The 21,325-nt window shown below is 34.6% G+C and overlaps 1 protein-coding gene across 1 annotated transcript in view; it reads right to left on the bottom strand.

Annotated features, from left to right (window-relative positions):
- Positions 1-322: 322 nt before the first annotated feature.
- Positions 323-21,325, bottom strand: part of LOC141497082 (uncharacterized) — an 857,774-nt gene continuing 836,771 nt past the window's right edge. Inside the window, 3 exon segments of the mRNA XM_074199666.1 lie at positions 323-351; positions 439-756; positions 994-2,302. Coding sequence (XP_074055767.1) covers positions 323-351; positions 439-756; positions 994-2,302 — 1,656 coding nt within the window.

Below are 21,325 nucleotides of genomic sequence, written 5' to 3'. Positions count from 1 at the left end.
CTGTGGGAGAACACCAAATTCCCCTAAATTGCCCAAATGTTTATATTATTGAGCAAAAATATCTGATTTCTTCTCTTTACCAAACATTTTCCCTGAGTTGATATTATATTAATAAAAATTATTTTTCCTATTCTAAAGGCATTTTGTTTTTGAGAACATCCATTTATATCCTTTCCTATAATCCTATAGTTTATAAACCTCTGTATTCCATTTAAATGCCAGTAATCATTTATATCAGTGATAAAATTTCTTTATAATATGAATTCCCTGATGTAAAATGAGGAATGATTTTTGCCTGCAGGTTTTACCAAATTGATTATAATTATAATGTTTCTCTCCAGTGTGGATTTTCTTAAGTGTAATAACATTGGACTTCTTTCTAAAAGACTTTTCCACAGTGATAACATTTATAAGATTTCTCCTAAGTGTGGATTCTCTGATGTAAAATAAGACTGTCTCTCCGAGTAAAAGCCTTTGCACACTGAGTACATTCATAAGGTTTCTCTCCAGTGTGGATTCTCTGATGTTTAACAAGACAGTTCTTTCGTGAAAAAGCCTTTCCACATTGATTACATTCAAAAGGTTTTTCTCCAGTGTGATTTCTCTGATGTACAGTAAGACTGGACTTATGAGCAAAAGTCTTTTCACATTGATTACATTCATATAGTTTCTCTCCAGTGTGGCTTCTCTGATGTGCAAGAAGATTGACCCTTCGAGTAAAACTCTTTCCACATTGATTACATTCATACAATTTCTCTTCACTATGAATTCTCTGATGAATAGTAAGACTGGACTTCCTAGTAAAAGCCTTTCCACATTGATTACATTCATAAAGCTTCTCTCCTGTGTGGATTATCTGATGTGAAATAAGATTGTCCTTCCAAGTAAAAGTCTTTCCACATTGATTACATTCAAAAGCTTTCTTTCTAGTATGGATTCTCTGATGTTTATTAACATTGTTCTTCCATCTGAAAGTTTTCCCACATATATTACATTCATAAGGTTTCTCCCCCAGGTGGCTTCTCTGGTGTGTAACAAGATAGTTCTTTAGTCGGAAAGCCTTTCCACATTGATTACATTCAAAAGGTTTTTCTCCAGTGTGATTTCTCTGATGTACAGTAAGACTGGACTTATGAGCAAAAGTCTTTTCACATTGATTACATTCATATAGTTTCTCTCCAGTGTGGCTTCTCTGATGTGCAAGAAGATTGACCCTTCGAGTAAAACTCTTTCCACATTGATTACATTCATACAATTTCTCTTCACTATGAATTCTCTGATGAATAGTAAGACTGGACTTCCTAGTAAAAGCCTTTCCACATTGATTACATTCATAAAGCTTCTCTCCTGTGTGGATTATCTGATGTGAAATAAGATTGTCCTTCCAAGTAAAAGTCTTTCCACATTGATTACATTCAAAAGCTTTCTTTCTAGTATGGATTCTCTGATGTTTATTAACATTGTTCTTCCATCTGAAAGTTTTCCCACATATATTACATTCATAAGGTTTCTCCCCCAGGTGGCTTCTCTGGTGTGTAACAAGATAGTTCTTTAGTCGGAAAGCCTTTCCACATTGATTACATTCATAAGGTTTCTCTCCAGTGTGGATTCTCTGATGAATAATAAAATGAGTCTTCTGTCGAAAAGCTTTTCCACATTGACTACATTCATAAGGTTTCTCTCCAGTGTGGCTTCTCTGATGTATAATGAAATAGGACTTCAGTTGAAAAGCCTTTCCACATTGATTACATTCATAAGGTTTCTCTCCAGTGTGGATTTTCTGATGTTTATTAACATTGTTTTTCCATTTGAAAGTCTTTCCACATACATTACATTCATAAGGTTTCTCTCCAGGATGGATTCTCTGGTGTTCAGTAAGACTATATCTCTTAATAAAAATCTTTCCACAGTGATTACATTCATAAGATTTTTTTCTATTGTGGATTATCTGATGTTGCAGAAGTCTGGACTTCCATGGAAAAACTTTTCCACAGTGATTACATTCATAAGGTTTTGCTCCATTGTGGATTCTCTGATGATTCAGAAGGTTGGACTTATGTGGAAAAGTCTTTCCACATTGATTACATTCATAAGGTTTCTCTCCAGTGTGGATACTTTCATGTAAAGTAATACTCTTCTTCCATCTGAAAGTCTTTCCACATTGATTACATTTGTAAGGTTTCTCTCCAGTGTGAATTCTTTTATGTAAAGTAATACTATTCTTCCATCTGAAAGTTTTTCCACATTGATCACATTCATAAGGTTTCTCTCCATTGTGGATTCTTTTATGTAAAGTAATACTCTTCTTCCATCTGAAAGTCTTTCCACATTGATAACATTTAAAAGGTTTCTTTCCAGTATGAGTTATCTGATGTACGATAAAATCTCTCCTTTCTCTAAAAACTTTTTCACATTGATTACATTTATATAGCTTCTCTCTAGTGTGGCTTTTCTGATGGTTAGTAAGAAAGGACTTCTGTGGAAAAGTTTTGTCACACCAATTACATTCATATGGTTTCTCTTCAGCATGGATTATCTTATGTGCATTAAAATATCTACATTGGCTAAAAACTTTTCCACATTGATTACATTCATACTGTTTCTTTCCAGTTTGGATTCTGTCATATATAGCACAGAATTCTCTCCACATGAAGTCACAGTCACTGTCATTCATGATTCTTTGCTTATGAGTTTCTTTCACAGAAAGGCTTAGCTTTCCAGTAGTCTCCTTCATTTCAAGTCTGATCTCTTTTTCTGAAAGAAACAAACATTAAAACAAATATGCACAAATACTATACAAACACACACACACACACACACACACACACACACACACACACACACATTTATATCCACTTCTCTACACTGGAAGAACGTAAACTCATTCATGTTAAATTGCCCAGGTAGAGAAAATAACTTCAACTTTCCATGAGCACTACCTATCATTTTAAGATGCCACTAGCTCACATTCCAAGGAGGTTTACTTTACAAAGAGCTGCACACACAAGAACATTGGATCCTGACAATAAAGATGTGACACAGGAAGGGCTAGCATTCTCATGACATCACCTCAGAATGATTGAGTGACTTGACCAAATTCCAGCAGATGACACTAGAATACAAACCCCATGAATGGGCATGTTTTGTTCACAGTACTCATCAAATTACCTTCACTTTCTGTTGAGAGTGAGTGAGTTTGCTGGGTGAGTTTGGGTGAAAGGTCAGTGATGACTAAAAGCCCAAGTTTAGGTGACCCTCAGGCTGAAGGCTTTCCACAGAACTCAGCTATGATTGAAGTACAATATCAATGTTTGTGAAATTCCTGTATGGAAAGGGGTCTCTGACATCCTTCTGGGCCTTAAGAAATTCCTTAGAAATATAACTTTGGCTGAGCACCTTTGGGTCTGAAAATAGTCTGATAGTACCCAAGGGGTCGTAGTTATACTATAAAATCATCTAAAGATTTACAAAGCACTCTTGTTAGCCTAATTATCTTGCTTTATCTGTAAGATTTCTGCTTCCTCCCAGGACTGCCTCCCCTTCCCCAGATGCAGCTGGAACCAGAAGATAGTAAAGTTCACTCCCTCCAACTTGTGGGAAGCCCATGAATACGTGACTCCCTCCATCTCATGAAACAAGTTCAAACAACACAAAGACCCTGACCTTATCTAACTGCTGCCTTTGCTTCTGTATCTTGCTTGCTCTCAGTACCTCCCCTTCAAAACACTATAAAAACCCTATCCCCTAAACACTCAGGTGCTGTCTGATTTGGGTATTCTTTATCCCCAGACAGTCCCTGGGAATAAGATCTCTAACCTTATCAAATTGTGGTCTCTGTCTCACTCTTTGGGTACAACATGATAAATAGTTGCATCATCTGTGACCTCACTTGGTGATAGCCCAGTACCCAAACTTCTTGACTTGGGTTACATCCTGCTTGGTTATATCCTGTGCAAATTTGAGAAACAACATTATTTTATCTTTTATGCTAATTTTGTGTTTTTTTGCTATAAACAACTGTCTGATACTGTGAATAAATGGCTCTGCTAGTTGTCCTTCTAGCATCCCCACCCAAGTATATGCATGTTTCTTTTCTCTTCTGAGTAGAATTCATTCCCCTGGTAGACAAGGCAACTCAACAACTTTCAATCTTTCCATTTCTATTGTCTTCACTTTCAATCCTTTTTCATAGATACATTTGGTGCACATATACTAAATATTCAAATTACTTCATGATCCATTCTACCTGTAAGCATAATATAATTTCCCAGGTGACCCCACTCAATCTTATTTTTTTCTGCTGCAGTATCTGAGGTCACATACAAAGCTAACCACTACTCTTTCTTTTAAAATTATATTTAAATGGCACTTCTCATTAAAATAAAATTAAAATCATTCCAAAAAAATTCAAAAAATGTATGGCATTTCTCAATTCTGAAAAATTAGAGAAATTAGAGTTAATCCTCCTTTTATAAGAAAATTGACTGTATGCTTTACAATTAGTTCCCTTGCAGCCCTTCCCCTTTAGAGTTTCACAAATCCCAAGAAGGATTGAGACAATGGTCCAAGGAATTTGAACTAAAGGTTTGTCAAAGGCATCTAAAGCTGTAAATAACTCTGCAATTCAGTTACAAAGATATTTATCCTCTGGGACAACTATGTGCATGTTTCAATTTTAACAACTGTGTTTCTGCTGTAATTCCAAACTAACATCATCTGGAGCAAATAAAACTGTCCTGCCTATAAGAAATAAAAGAGACTGAGGTGAAACTCTAAGAAAATGGCACTTTATTAAATGGTCCATGGTTTCCTGTAATGAAGTAGACCTCAGAGCTTCCTCATGATCTGAGATGCCCTCTCCTTTCAGGGCCCTACTTTTATAGGGGTAAATTTGATTGTTTAGCATAAGATTGATAGGCTAAAAATTGTAAAACAATATGTCATAGGGTCATGAGTTGGGCAAGGTAAAAATATCTTCGTTGACTAGGTGATCACAAAATATATAGGCAGCTTCTTAGGTTAGTCAAGAGATGGCATAGGGTATATAGATACTGATGTGATTGTCATAAGATGCTTATATTGGATAAAAGAGAATAGTCCTCAGGTACAAAAATAAATCAAGACTTTCCATGTATTTGAGTCAGCTCTGCCATGCTGGGCGTGGACATCAAGCCAAGGAAAAACAAGGGAGGAACACTGACTAGCTTCCTACATAATTGGGCAAGTGTTCTTACCATCTGCATTGAACAGTTCTGGGATCTAATATATTAACTGATACAAACTAGACTTTGAGTAAGGATCCTCACTCATTAAATCAACTTTCTCACATACAGCAATTCTATTAAATTGTTTCTGAATAACTACAATGTATTCTTTTACCTTCTCAACTTAGTATTAAATGATTTCCAAATTTCCAGTAAAGTTAGATATCCATGTGCAAATGGTCACAAGCATGCAAAGACTCTCGGTGACTGTTCATCACTGCACCAGAGTAGTTCTCTCATTCCTTGCTTACCTTATAATCACATGTCATCAAACCTGTAATCACCAGATCATGATGTTATATTTTTGTAACAACAATGTCAGGCTACATGAAAACCATGGTCCCTAGGCATGCACAGTAGAGGTCATCATGAAATCATCATGGCACATCCCAAGCTTTCTACGAAAACAGACCTTAAAGAGCTCCTCATTAAATGCTAAAATTGTTTTCTAATTTAATCCTGGATTCCATGGAGTTTCCTTGCTATCCTTGTTGCACAGAATGCTCTTCCCTCGATGCCCCGGTTGGAGACCACCTTCCACAACAAGACATTATCAGTCCTACTTAAATTTAAGGCCTTCTCCGTAATGACTAGTTCCAAATTACCCTGTCCATGATGAGTTTCTGCATAGTTGTTGGATTGTTCTTTGCCTACCAGGTTCTACGGGAGCAGGGGAAGTCACTTATATCTATGTATGTGCTCAGGGCTTAACACAGGGCCTGGAACATGTAAGTTCTTAGATTTGTAGACTTAAAGAAGATGTAGGAAAGAGCTCAATTAGGATAACCTAACTTTTTTCACTTCAGGAGAATTCCCTGACCCCAAATTCCAAACAATGACTTCTTTTAGGATCATAGATCGATTCCTGAAGGGAGCTCAAAGGTCATGCATAGAGTCCAAGCCCCTCATTTAGCAGATGGAGAAACTGAGATTCAGTGGTTCAGTGACTGACCCAGGAAAACACCATGAGGAAATATTTGAAAAAGAATCCCAGGGGAGGCTAGGTAGCACAGTGGATAGAGCACCAGCCCTGGAGTCAGGAGTACCTGAGTTCAAATCAGGCCTCAGACACTTAATAATTACCTAGCTGTGTGGCTTTGGGCAAGCCACTTAACCCCACTGCCTTGCAAAAAAAAAGTACAACTAATAAAACAAGCTCTGAAAAAGAATCCCAAAGCAGTTCTTCCTGCCTCTAAAACTAGCACCTGCTTGCATAGAAGCCTCTTATAACCACAGCTCTCATCTACCTGCTTTAACCTCACTCACCTGGACAGCGGCTCCTCAGGTCTTCCTGCTCCAGCATCCATAGAGCTTGACTTTGCTCAAAATAAGAGATCACATCTTCTCTGGCAACTGGAAGCCCTGGGCAGGGAAATCAGTTAGGGATGAAAATAGACTTGAAATTTAGTTTTCTTTTGGAAAGGGTTACATATACAGAATTGCTGCATTTTGAGAATAACTCCATTATATTCACACATGAGGAGAATCTGGACTCACTCTTTAGTGCTTGTAATACAAATAACCTAAAATAGAATGTCTTGTTAATAAACCCCAGTTGCTCCAAATGCTCTTCCTTGGCTATTCTGTTATTCATGACAATGCCAGGAGCAAGCAAGAAAGGACCCAGGATGGGTCCCAGGCTTCCTGAAGAACATCAGTGCATTTATTTTTTGAGCTCTGGGGAGAAGTGGAGGAGACCATGGAATCAGGCTGGAATCAGAAAATTTGGTCTTGGTACAACTTCTCCATAGAAGAGTGGACTCATTGCACATTTTTCATTATCTAGAAATCAGATGGGGGTGGGGGGAGGGAAGTAAGATTGGGGAAAAGATTGTGAAACTCAAAATAAATAAAATCTTAAAAAAAAAGAAATCAGAAAGTTGATAGTGCAGTGGAGAGCGCCTTGGGGATAGAATAAGGAATGCCAGAAGCTAAAAAGAACATCCATTGGTCAGTTACTAGCTGTGTGCCCCTGGACAAAGCACTTAACCTTCATTTGCCTTAGTTTCCTCAACTGTCAAATGGGATAATACTATCACCTCTAACTTCGAAGGTTATTATCAGAATGAAGTGACATAATATGGTAAAAAAAAAGCACTTGATAAAGCACCTGGTAAACAGTAGGTGAAAACAAATATTTATACCATTCCCCTTCCTTTCCCATAATTTGCACTAGAATTTTAGGGCAAGATGAAGGAAGATTAAGGACAAAATTGTCATACTAGGACAACTGGGAGCTTTAAGTTACAAACTCATACTTGTTCATAAGAAAAATATTCCAAATATTAGACTCATCCCAAAGAAGAAGGGGTTGAAAGGGGAAAAAATGTCTTAATTTCAGAGATTTGGCAGGCAAAATCCACATCCAGGTAGAGATTAAACTACATAACCTCTGAGATGTTTCCACACTGATTTCACCTTTGACTGAAGCTGCTGTAGAATTGGTAATTAACAGCTTCAGGAACCACAAAGGAGACTCTCAGGTTCCTATCACACAATGCAAAGATATTTTACAGGAAAATCAACCTTTCAAAGGACCTAGTCTCTTGACCTGCATTTTCCTCTCTTTAAATTAGATCCAATTTTTTTTTTTAGGTTTTATAGGCAAATGGGGTTAAGTGGCTTGCCCAAGGCCACACAGCTAGGTAATTATTAAGTGTCTGAGACCAGATTTGAACCCAGGTACTCCTGACTCCAGGGCTGGTGCTTTATCCACTACGCCACCTAGCCGCCCCCTTCCTCTCTTTAAATTGATCAATGCTCCAAACCCTCCACAGTAGGGAATGAAGATATTCCCATTGATTGCAAACTCAGTGATACCAGGGGAAGGGTCCTTACCCACAGAGAGCATGTTCTGGGCATTCTCCAGCATGACCTCCTTGTACAACTGCTTCTGAGGAGGATCCAAGAGGCTCCACTCCTCCTGGGTGAAGTCCACAGCCACATCCTTAAATGTCACCAACTCCTAGACCATGAAAAGACATCAGAGGTGGACTTGAATGACTCTTCAGAGCCCAGTCTTCAGTTCCATTACCCTAGCTCATTAAGAGCCTGAGGGAATTTGGAGAAAAGCATCTTCTGGGTCAGTTGAGTTAAAGATGAGAAATGCTTTACAATGAATTGTGCTCCCTGTGGAATCAAGGAGAAAGTTTGTGTCCTTTCTGCAAGGTAAGGTTAAGTAGATATGGACAGGACAAAGAGAGGAGGTAATGTGAAACTTCTTCCTCATCAACCTGATAGGAGATGAATTCTGGGAACTTGGTGGTATAGGTTAGAAATTTCCAGGCTGTCCAGATTTCCTCCACAAGCTGACTAAAAATCACCATGAAATGAATATAGAACAGCAAAAATAAAGGGGTAAGGAGAGGACAATTGAGATGATTCAGAGAAGACTCCAGGAGCTGAGGTTTAGCTTGAGGAAAGTTTGTAGACACCACACCGAATCTTCCAACAAGAGGCCATGAGGGAAGCAGTTGAGGCCTCAAGAAATTTCACCTCAGCCTCTTTTCCCTCACAGACTTCCATGTAAAGCTGAGCAAATGATGAGTGGGAGAAGACTGAAGGACCCCAGTCATGTTTCTGGAAGCTATGCCTACCTCTGCTGAGCAGACATGAGGCTGTAGGCAAAGAGAAGTGAGTACCCCAGGGAGCAAGACCATTTTGGGGACACTGTGGCTGAGGCTTAGTGGAGGAGAGGAATTGCTGAGGTTGAACCCCCCCAGATAGAATTCAGTAATAACTAATATCATTCAGCTTTGTAATAAAGATCCAATACAAGAAGAAACAATACAAAAAGAAAAAGAGATTGAAGGAATCAGAATACATAATGAGATGAAACAAGTATTTCTTTTTGTAACCTATATGATGATAATCTTGGAAAAACCCAAATATCCAACCAAAAAGTTAGTTGAAACAAGTAATAATTTTAGCAAAATAGCAGGATATAAAGTAAATCTACATAAATCATAGTATTCTAATATATCACAAACAAAACTTTATAAGAAGAGACAGTAAAAAATTACACATTGAAAATACCTCTAGAGCTTGTAAAATACCTGAGGATATTTTATATTTACTAATATAAACCCAAGACCTTTATGAATAAAACTATAGAAAACTTTTTATACATATAACATCAGATTTAAGTAATTCGAAAGATAGTCTTTATGGTATAAACAGGACCAAGAGGGTAGCTAGATAGCACAGTGGATAGAGTACTGACCCTGGAGTCAGGAGCATCTGAGTTCAATCTGGCCTAGTTGTGTGACCTTGGGCAAGTAACTTAACCTCATTGCCTTGCAAAAACAACAACAACAACAATAAATGGGACCAATAAAAATGACAATTTTTGCTAAACTAATTTATATATTCAATGCTCTCCCAATTTAATTGTCAAAAAATTATTTTACTAAATTAAAAATTATAATAAAATTCATTTAGAAAAATAAAATATCAAGCATAGCAAAGAAAATGGGGGAGAAGATATAAAGAAAAGAGGCTCAGCAGAACCAGATCTTAAACCTTAAATTACTGTCTATTTTAAGGCAGTAATTATCAAAATGATTTGGTATTGGCTAAGAAATAGAAAGATCAATCAGTGGAACAGAGTAGACAAACAAATTATAGGCACAAATAATCATAAGAATCATGCATTTGATAAGTGTAAAGACTTTAGATTTTATGATAAGAATTCATTATTTGGTAAAACTTGTTGGGAAAACTAAAAAGTAGTATGGCAAAAACATGGACATGTATCAGTATCACATACATTTACCAAGATAAGGCCAAAATGGATACATGACCTAGAAATTAAGATAAATTTTACTTTTTCTTTTAATTTTCCTTAGAAGAACACAGATCATATTACTTATCAGATATAAGGATAGGTGAAGAATTTATGAATCAATAAGGAATAAAGAGCAAAGTTATGTATAAAGTAGATAAATTTGATCATATTAAATTAAAAATGTTTTGGACAAATAAAATAAATATGAACAAGATCAGAAGGAAAACAGCAAATTGGGGAGAAATTTTTTAGATAGTATCAGAGGAGGATTTCATACCAAAAATATATAAAGAGCTTTATTAACTTTATAAGAATAGGAGTCATCCTCAACTGAGAAATTGTTAAAGGATATGACTGGACAGTCTTCAAACGATAACATCCAAACATTTTATAGTTATATAACAATTCTCTAAATCATTATTGATTAGAGAAATGCAAATTAAAACAACTGAGATATCACATTACACCTATAAGATTGGTTAAATGAATAGAATGAGAAAACAGTAAATGTTAAAAACAATATAGAAAAATTGGAATATTAAATCATTCTTGGTGGAATTGTTAAATGACCCAACCATTTGAGAAACCAATCTCAAATTATGCATTTACAGAACCTTCCTGGACTGGTTGGTTATTGCCCTTCATTCTCAGAGAACCAAAAAAGCATCACTGTGATAGAATCTCACACTGTATCTGACTTTGGCTGATCAGACCACTATGAATTCTGAATGTTCTAGGTCAGGTCTGGCACAAATAGTCCATGTGAACACCTAGGGTGGACTATCTAAACTTGCCCATCACATGTTTCCCTTGAGCAAATAGACAGTATCATTAGCTCTCTAGGTCAAACAAAAGTTTTTTGTTATTGAAAGATTAAGCACATGTGCAGTGGATAGAGCACTAGCCCTGGATCAGGAGTACTTGAGTTCAAATTCGGCCTCAGACACTTAATAATTACCTAGCTGTGTGGCCTTGGGCATGCCACTTAACCCCATTGCCTTACAAAAACTAAAAAAAAAAAATTAAGCACATGTGATTGTATATCAAGATAACTGTAAAGTTAAATATATATTCCAACAACTTACAAAGCAATTTTATTTTCTAATATCTGATATGATAACACAACTCTGTAAGATAGGTTTGGGAGGTTTTATTATCTTTTGTACCAAGATGACTAAAATGTGATGTTAAGAAGTCTGTTGGGTTTCGCATGATTAGTTTGGATAATGGAGTTAAATGTCACCTTTTTTAAAAAAAGACTCCTCATAAAAGGAATTTGACAGAACTTCTGTTTTTAAAAGTAGTTTATGGGGGCATCTAGGTGGTGCAGTGAATAGAGCAGTGGCCTTGGAATCAGGAGTACCTGAGTTCAAATCTGTCCTCAGACACTTAATAATTACCTAGCTGTATGGCCTTGGGTAAGCTACTTAACTCCATTTGCCTTGAAAAAAACAAAAGACAAAAAAAAAACCCCTCTCTTTGGCAGCGGCTAGGTGGCACAGTGGATAAAGCACTGGCCCTGGAGTCAGGAGGACCTGGGTTCAAATCTGGTCTCAGTCACTTAATAATTACCTAGCTGTGTGGCCTTGGGCAAGCCACTTAACACCATTTGCCTTGCAAAAACCTAAAAAAAAAAAAAGTAGTTTATGTAGAATTGGAATTAATTGTTCCTTAAATGTTTGGCAGAGTTCACTTGTAAATCCATCTGGACCTGGAGACTTTTTCTTAGGGGATTTATTGATAGTTTCTTTTATTTCATTTTCTGAAATGAGGTTATTTAAATATTTTATTTCTTCTTCTGTTCATCTGAGCAGTTTATATTTTTGTAAATAGTCATTCATTTCACTAAAGTTATCAAATTTATTGGCATACATTTGGGCAAAATAACTCCTAATTATCTCTTTAATTTCCCCTTCATTGGTGATGAGTTCACCCTTTTCATTTTTGATACAGGTAATTTGATTTTCTTCCTTCTTTTTTTTTAAAATCAGATTAACCAAAGTTTTATCCATTTTATTGTTTTTTTTCATAAAACCAACTCTTTAGTTTTATTTATTAGGTCAATGGTTTTCTTGCTTTCAATTTTATTAATCTCTCCCTTGATTCTCAGAATTTTTTTCCCCCTTTGGCTTTTAGAAAGCAATGGGGTTAAGTGACTTGCCCAAGGTCACACAGGTAGGCAACTATTAAGGATCTATTCACTGCACCACCTAGCTGTCCCCAGAATTTCCAATTTGGTATTTAATTGGGGATCTTTAATTTGTTCTTTTTCTAGCCAGCCCTTCCTTATCCCTTTTAATGAGATCTATTTTGCTTTTGCTTTGTCTGAGATTAGAATTGTTATCCCTGATTTTTTTTTTGCTTTAGTCTTTTTTGCTCTGTTCTTTTATCTTTACCTTGTGTGTATTTCTCTGCTTCAAATGTGTTTCTTGTAAAAGAATTCTGGTTTTTAGGGGTCAGCTAGGTGGCACAGTGGATAGAACACCAGCCCTGGAGTCAGGAGAACCTGAGTTCAAAACCAGCCTCTTAATAATTGCCTAGCTGTGTGATCCTGGGCAAGTCATTTAACCCCATTACTTTAAATAAATTTAAAAAATTTTTTTAAAGGATTCTGGCTTTTAATCCATTCTGCTATCCACTTTCATTTTATGGGAGAGTTCATCCCATTCACATTTACAATTAAGATTACTAATTCTCTATTTTGTTCCATGTTATCTTTCCCTGTTTGTATTTTCCTTCCTTGTACTTCCTCCTCACCAATGTTTTGCTCTGTTTCCCCTTTAGCTTTTCTTTTACATTTTAACTTTCAATTTACTTTCATTTATACCTTCACCTTCCCTTTTATCAGTTCTTTCTTTCTTTTCTTTTCCTTCCCTGTATTATTTTCTTGTAGAGTAGGATAGATTTTAAACCCAATTGAGACTGTATCATATTTCCTCTCTGAGTCAAATCTATTGAATAGGATTTATTCAGTGTTAATATTTTCCCTTCTTTCCCTCTACTATAATCTTTGTGGCTCTTCATATGGTGTTATTTATCCACTAATGCTTTACCTTTTCCTTGCCAAATTCATCTTATGACACCAAGATGGTGTTGATAAGTAAACCAGGAAGAACCAAAATAAAGAAAATTATAGACCAATCTCCCTAATGAGCAGTGATGAAACAAATCTTAAATAAAATTTTAGCAAAGAGATTACAGCAAGTTAGTAACAGGATGATATGACATGATCAGAAGATTTAAACCAGGTAGGCAGGAATGGTTCAATTTTAGGAAAATATTCAACATAATTGAACATATCAATAACAAAATCAACAGAAATCATGAATACCTCAATTGATGCTGATAAAATCTTTGACAAAATGCAACAGCCATTCCTATCAAAAACACTAAAGAGTATAGGAATAAATGGAGTTTTTTTTAAAATAACAAGCAGTATCTATCTAAAACCATCAAAAAATATATATAATGGGGATAAACTAGGAACATTTCCAATCAGATCGGGGGGTGGTGGTGAAACAAGGATGCTTTAGCAGTAAGAAAAAGAAATTGAAGGAATTAGAATTGGCCATGAGGAAGCAAAACTTTCACTCCTTGCAGATGATATGATGCTATACTTAGATAACCTGAGAAAATCATCTAAAAAACTACTTGAAACAATTAACAGACTCAGTAGTGTAGCAGGATATAAAATAAATCCTCATAAATCATCAGCATTTTTATATATGAACAACAAAGCCCAAGAGCAAGAAAGAAAAATTCCATTTAAAGTAACTGTAAAGAACATTAAATACATGGGAATCTACTTCCCAAAAACTATAGGAACACAATTACAAAGCACTTTTCACATGGAGTGAGATCCAAATAATTGGGGAAATGTCAATTGCTCATAGTTATGTTGAGCTAATATAATAAAAATGACAATTCTGCCCAAATTAAATTACTTCTCCAAGGTCAAACCAATCTTTTATCAAGCTAAAAAAAAGGTAACAAAATTCATATGGAGCACAAAAGGTCAAGAATATCAAGAGAACAGATGAAAAAAATGTAGAGGAATGTGGCCTTGCTTTACCATATCTAATACTATACTAAGAAGCAATAGTCATCAAAACTACTTGGTTAAGAAATAGAATAATGGATCAATGGATTAGGACAGGTTTAAAAGAAACAGTGGTAAATGACTACAATAATCCATTATTTGACAAACCCAAAGAGATTAGTTTGTGGGATAAGAACTCACTATTTGACAAAAATTGTTGGGAAAACTGGAAAATAGTACAGCAAAAACTAAACATAGACCTACATCTCACATCCTATACCAAAATAAGGTCAAGATAGGTATGGGATTTAGACATAAAGGGTGATACTTACGACTAATTAACAGAACAAGAAATACTCAATCTGTCAGATCTATGGGAAAGGGGAAAACTTTATAACCAAAATGGATAATTTGACTACATTAAATTAGAAAGTTTTTACACTAATAAAACCAATGCAAGGGCAGCTAGGTGGCGCAGTGGATAAAGCACTGTCCCTGGAGTCAGGAGGACCTGTTCAAATATGGCCTCAGACATTTAATCATTACCTAGCTGTATGACTTTCAGCAAGTCACTTAACCCCATTGCCTTGTAAAAACTTTTTTTTTTAGATTTTTTTTTTGCAAGGCAAATAGGGTTAAGTGGCTTGCCCAAGGCCACACAGCTAGGTAATGATTAAGTGTCTGAGCCCGGATTTGAACCCAGGTACTCCTGACTCCAAGGCCAGTGCTTTATCCACTATGTCACCTAGCCGCCCCGCCTTGTAAAAACTTAAAAAAAAAACCAATGCAGTCAAGAGTAGAAGGAAAACAGAAAGCTGGGAAACAATTTTCACAGCTGGGGTTTTAATAAAGGTCTCATTTCTAAAATATATAGAGAATTGAATCAAATTTATAAGGTTACAAGTCATTTCCCAATTGATAAATGGTCAAAGAATATGAACAGACAATTTTCAAATGAGGAAATTAAATCTATATATAATTATATGAAAAAATGCTACAAATCATTACTGATTAGAGAAATGCAAATTAAAACAATGAGGTACCATCTCACACCTGTTGGATTGACTAAAATGAAAAAAAGGGATAACAATCAATGTTGGAGAGATTGTGGGAGGATTGGGACATTAATTAACTGTTGGTGGAGTTGTGAACTGATCCAACCATTCTGAAGAGCAATATGTAAATCTTCCCAAAGAGTAATAAAAATGATCATATCCTTTGACCCAGCATATACTAGGGGTATATCCAAAAGAAATGCAAAAAAATGGGAAAATTCCCAATGTCCAACTTATTTATAGTAGCTTTTTTTTTTGTAATGGCAAAGAATCAGAAATTGAAGGGATGCTTATCAATTAGGGAATGGCTGAACAAGTTATAGTATATGAATGTTATGAAGTTCTATTGTTCTATAAGAAACCACAAATGCTCAGACTCTAGAGAAGCATGGAACGAATTACAGAAACTGATGCTGAGTGAAGGGAATAGAACAAGAGAACATTGTACACATTGACAGTGCATTGTGAGTTGATCAATTTTTATGGATGCAACTCCTCTCTGCAGTCTGGAGACCTAGGACAAAACTGGGAGACCTGTTATGGACAATGCTATCCAGATCAAGAGGAAGAAAAACAAAACAAAACAAAGAAAAACATACAAAATCTGAATGAAAACTATGTTTACATTTTTTTAATTTCTCTTATGTATTTCTTTCCTATCTCATGGTTTTCTTTCTTTTCCCTTAGTCCTAATTCCTCATACAAAAAATGATTAAGCTGTAAACATGTAAAATACAAATGTATATAAAATGTACAATTTTTGCCACTGAGGGGAGGAGAATGCAAAGGGAGAGTGGAAGGAAATTATGTAACTTATTAATATGCATAAGCATGTTAATGAATTTGAAAAACTCTCATGTCATTGGAAAAATAAAATAAAATATTAATTGGGAAGTGTCTTTCATGACAAAACAAGAGGCATCTTAGTTTATGACACTCTAATTATTAATACTTAATGAGGGGGCGGCTAGGTGGTGTAGTGGATAGAACACCAGCCCTGGAGTCAGGAGGACTTGAGTTCAAATCCGACCTCAGATATTTAATAATAATTACCTAGCTGTGTGACCTTGGGCAAGCCACTGAACCCCATTGCCTTGCAAAAAAACCCTAAAAACTAAAATACTTAATGAGGAATAAAATAGGGAGGTTGTTCTCACCACCAGTATTGGTTATTGCTACAGAACAGATTTCTGCTAGCAGTCAGCAGTAAATGAGATGAAACTGGGAAATGATTAGTTCAATCCAAAAAGCAAAAGAACAGATATATGAGAGAAGTATAGCAGATTCTGAATGAAGAAAAGTTTTATGTGATCAGTCGAAAGAGAACAAATTTAAAAAACAAGTTTAGTTAGTTTCCTGAGAAGTTAGAATAAAATCTTATCTGGACGAAAACATAAAAAGAATTCTTTTTTAAAAAATTTTATTTATTTTCCTAATTATGTGCAATGGTAGTTTTCAAAAATCTTTTTTTTTGCAAAGTTTTGAGTTTTATGTTTTTCTCCCTTCCTCCCTCCCTTCCTCATCCCACTGAAAGAAAGCAATCTAATATAGGCTCTACATGTAGATCCATGCCAAACATAGATCCATGTTGTGAACAAAGAATCCAATCCAAATGGAAGGAAAAAAATTACAGTGAAAAAAGGACATAATACATAAGACAACTTTAAAAAATTGAAGAGAGTAAGCTTTGGTCTGCATTTAAACTCCACAGTTCCTTCTCTGGATATGGTTGACATTTTCCATTGTGTACTATTAAAATGAAAAATCTATCATAGTTGATCATCACCCAATGTTATTAGTGTATATAATGTTCTTCTGGTTCTGCTCATTTCACTCAAAATCAGTTCATGTAAGTCTCAAAATGAGAATTCTAAAGAGATATTCTTCAGAATCTGAAGGGTATGAGACAGTTCATAGTCAAATGAAGGGTTGTCTTTTGTCAAACAGAGGGCTTACAGTTACTCTGTAGATGATGTGTTGGAGCCAAAATAGTGTAAAGCCTTTGCTTTAAGATTGCTTTCATTTATCTGGGGTATTCCTTAGTCATAATATTTAGTTACATAGAAAAATTAATAACTATGATGGAGGAACGAGCCTTCCTCTCATTGATCCAAAAAGCAATATTTAATTAACATGTTTGAGATAATTCATCAGAAAAATGTTGCCAGTTTCTTTATGAGAAAAAATGATCCCCAGGAACTCCTGGAACTCTTGAAATGTGAAGGAATGAAAGTTAAAGAGATTGAGAAGCCTACTGATGTTACCATATATAGGAGAGGCAGGCCACATCTGAGAATACTCAGGCACTTGGGAGGAGTCATATGTGTATATGTATATGTATATGTATATGTATATGTATATGTATATGTACATGTACACACACACACACACACACACACACACACACATATATATATATATATATATATATATGTATTATACATTTCAAACCCACTACAACAATCTCATGAGTTTGACCAATATTCTTGGAATCTGATGGCCTTTCATTTTTTTTCTTTCATTTCCATTATAACCACAGGATTCACTTTATCAGAAATTCTGACACTGGGTAGAATTTTCCATCCTGTATATAAAATTGATGTTTCATTTTTCATCATTTTATTTTCTTCTTTAAACCCTTTGATTTATAGTTTATTTCTAATTGACATTTCACCCTTTATTTCCTTCATTCTATTATTTTACTTCTTAACAACAAAGAAATGTATTACATTTTTATACTTTTTTAATTACCAAGAATTTCTAAATCTTTCCTTGATTGCCTAATAGTCATAGTGTGGGTCCTTACTCTAGGAAGGCTAATCTGAAGGACAGATGGAAGAGAAATAGCCTTAGGACTACCTGAAAGTTATAATTATATGATTGATGCAATATTGTAAGAAATTATTGAGGAAAATTTATCCTGAAATTCTTAAAAAAGGCAAAATATAAATGGAAAATATCCATAGGTCACCACCAGAACGAGATCCTAGGGGGGAATACCAAAGTCAACATTCAAAGCTCCCAGGTTAAGGAGAAAAGATGGGAAACAGCAAGAAAAAAATAATTAATATATCATGGATATATAAGGCTACCTCAAAATCTAATTACTACATTAAAGGACTATTAAGTCTTATAATGCCATATTCTGTAGAGCAGAGACTTTGGACTAATGCCCAAGGGTAACTTATCAAGCAAAGTTAAGTATAATCCTCAATGGAAAAAAAAAAAAAAGAACTGTAACAAACTCAAAAGATGTTCAGTCTGTGTAACCAAGTCCCCATAACTTAAAGGAGAATTCAACATATAACATACAGGAGAAGCATAAGGTAAACATTCAAGAACAGTTATAAGTGATTTAATAAGGGCAAATTGTTTACTTCTTATATGTGAAAATTTCATCAGCACTTTTATGACAGCTATCCTTATTTGGGGAGTTTGAGAAAAAAGACTTGAGCTGACCTGAGTATAATGGGTGATTCTAAACAACTTAAAACTGTGTAAGGAGAGATAAAAAGGAGCAATTATCTCATAAAAATGAAACACAAAAGGAAAAATTGATACAGAAGATAATAGGGGGAGGGTGGGTAATACTGAAATCTTACTTTCACTGAGCATGGATTACTATATATATATACATATAAATATATACTACTATATATATATATACACTATAATCTATATATACATGTATATATGGATATATATATATATATATATATATATGAATAAAAATGTTCTAAATTCAGAAATAAGATGAGAGTAGGATAAGGTTGGGGGAGAAATTCAGGGAAAGAGATTCCTGGAGAGATGAAGAGGTTTAGGATTAGGAGGGCAAAGTAGTGGGCAGAAGTAAAGACTGAGGAGAAATAAGGAAAATAGAATGACAAAAATATTGAAGAAAAATAGAAAAGGAAAATACATAAGTAATTATAGTTTGCAATGTGAATGGGATGAATTGATCCATAAAACAGAAATGACGAGCAGATTAAAAATATGATTTCAACAATATGTTGTTATAAGGAAACACTATCAAAATGAGAGATACAAGATAAAATTCAGGAGAATTTATTATGCAAAAAAAAGCAGTAAAATAATCATGATCTCAACAAAGTTTAAGGTAAAAGTGATTTAATCAACAGGGAAAAATAGAGAAACTACACTACATGTTAGCAATATTGTTCTATATTGTTACAGACCACTTTAAATAATCAGACAGTATAAAATATCTGAGAGTAATTCTAAGAAAACAATTATAAAACATTTTTACACAAATAAATTCAGATTTAAATAATTGAAGTTTTATTTTTTTGTTCATGGGAAGAAAAAACTAACATAATAAAAAATGACAATTTTATATAATCTATTTATTCAATGTCAACCTAATTAAATTAGTAATAATAAATTATACGACTGAACTAGAAAAAAATGACAAAGTTCATTTGAGAGGAAAAAAAAGAAAATTCAAAGAAATTAAGGAAAAGAGATATAAAGGAAGTCAGATTCAGCAGTATCAAACGTTAAACTATATAATCAGGGGCGGCTAGGTGGCGAAGTGGATAAAGCACTGGCCTTGGAGTCAGGAGTACCTGGGTTCAAATCCGGTCTCAGACACTTAATAATTACCTAGCTGTGTGGCCTTGGGCAAGCCACTTAACCCCATTTGCCTTGCAAAAAAAAAATAAATTATATATCAGCTGAGAAGATGTTGGATTTTTTGCAATTTAAGTCTTCTAGTGTCAATAAAACTCTATGTAGCCAAGAATGGAAAGAATGTAGAGAACTGGAAAAACTGTAATAGACAATCTCTCAGAATGGATGTGATTAAGTTAAATATTACTATGATATAGGAAATGATGCGCTATGATTTAGATAAACATAGAAAGATTCTGACTTTAAAGATGCTATTCACCTTCAGAAAAAACAAGTGGAAATGAAGATAGTATGATCTTACATACATGTGCATGAGTATATAGATGTATGTTTATAGATATCTATGTATATGTCTATAAATATATATATATATATATATATATATATATATATATGTTCATGCTGAATTGTAGCCTTCCTTAGGTCAGGGCAGGGGAAGGAGTCAGGGAAAAATAAAATTAAAAGTGTACAGCAAATAGAATTTCTCTATCTCTTGTGCTGGGCTTTTCTGGTTATATATAGAAATGCTGATGATTTGTGTGCGTTTATTTTATATTTTTCCACTTTATTTTTTTATGTTTTTTAAATTTTTGCAAGGTAAAGGGGTTAAGTGACCTACCCAAGGTCACACAGCTAGGTAATTATTAAGTGCCTGAGACTGGATTTGAACTCAGGTGCTCCTGACTCCAGGGCCAATGTTCTATTCACTGAGCCACCTAGTTGCCCCTATTTTTCCACTTTATTAAAGCTGTTAGTTGTTAGAAGTAGGTTTTTTTTAGTTGATTTCTAGGATTCTCTAAGTAGACCATCATATCATCTTCAAAGAGTAAGAGTTGTGTTTCCTCATTGCCTATTCTAATTCTTTTGATTTCTGTTGTCTTATTTTTAAAATTAACATTTCTAAAATCCTATTGAATAATAGTGGTGATAACAGGCATCCTTATTTCACCCCTGATCTTATTTGGAATGTTTCTAGCTTATTTTCATTACATATAATGCTTGTTGATGGTTGTTTGACACTATTCATCATTTTACAGAAAACTTCATTCACTCCTTTACTCTCTAATGTTTTTAAATAGAAATGAGTGCTATATTTTCTCAAAGGCTTTTTCAGCATCCATTATTTTGTTATGTGTTATTAATATGGTCAATTATGCTGATTGTTTTCCTAATATTGAATCATCCCTTTATTCCTGATATATCTTGGTGGTCACTTGCTGTAATCTCTTTGCAAATATTTTATTTTAAAATTTTGCATCAATATTCATTAGGGGAATTCATCTATAATTTTCTTTCTCTGTTTTGACTTTTCCTGATTTAAGTTTCAGCACCATATTGGTGTCATAGAAAGAATTTGATAGAAGGCCCTCGCCTATTTTTTCAAATAGTTTATATAAGATTGTAATTAATTGTTCTTTAAATGTTTGGTAGAATTCACTAGTAAAGCCATTGGACCCTGGACATTTTTTCTTGAAGTTCATTGATGGCTTGTTCAATTTCTTTTTCTGAAATAAATTTATTTAAGTATTCT

This window comes from Macrotis lagotis, chromosome X (genome assembly GCF_037893015.1).
Source record: "Macrotis lagotis isolate mMagLag1 chromosome X, bilby.v1.9.chrom.fasta, whole genome shotgun sequence".
NCBI lineage: Eukaryota > Metazoa > Chordata > Mammalia > Peramelemorphia > Peramelidae > Macrotis > Macrotis lagotis.
Note: the sequence above shows the minus strand (reverse complement) of the source record. Positions and strands in the feature narration are given on the sequence as shown.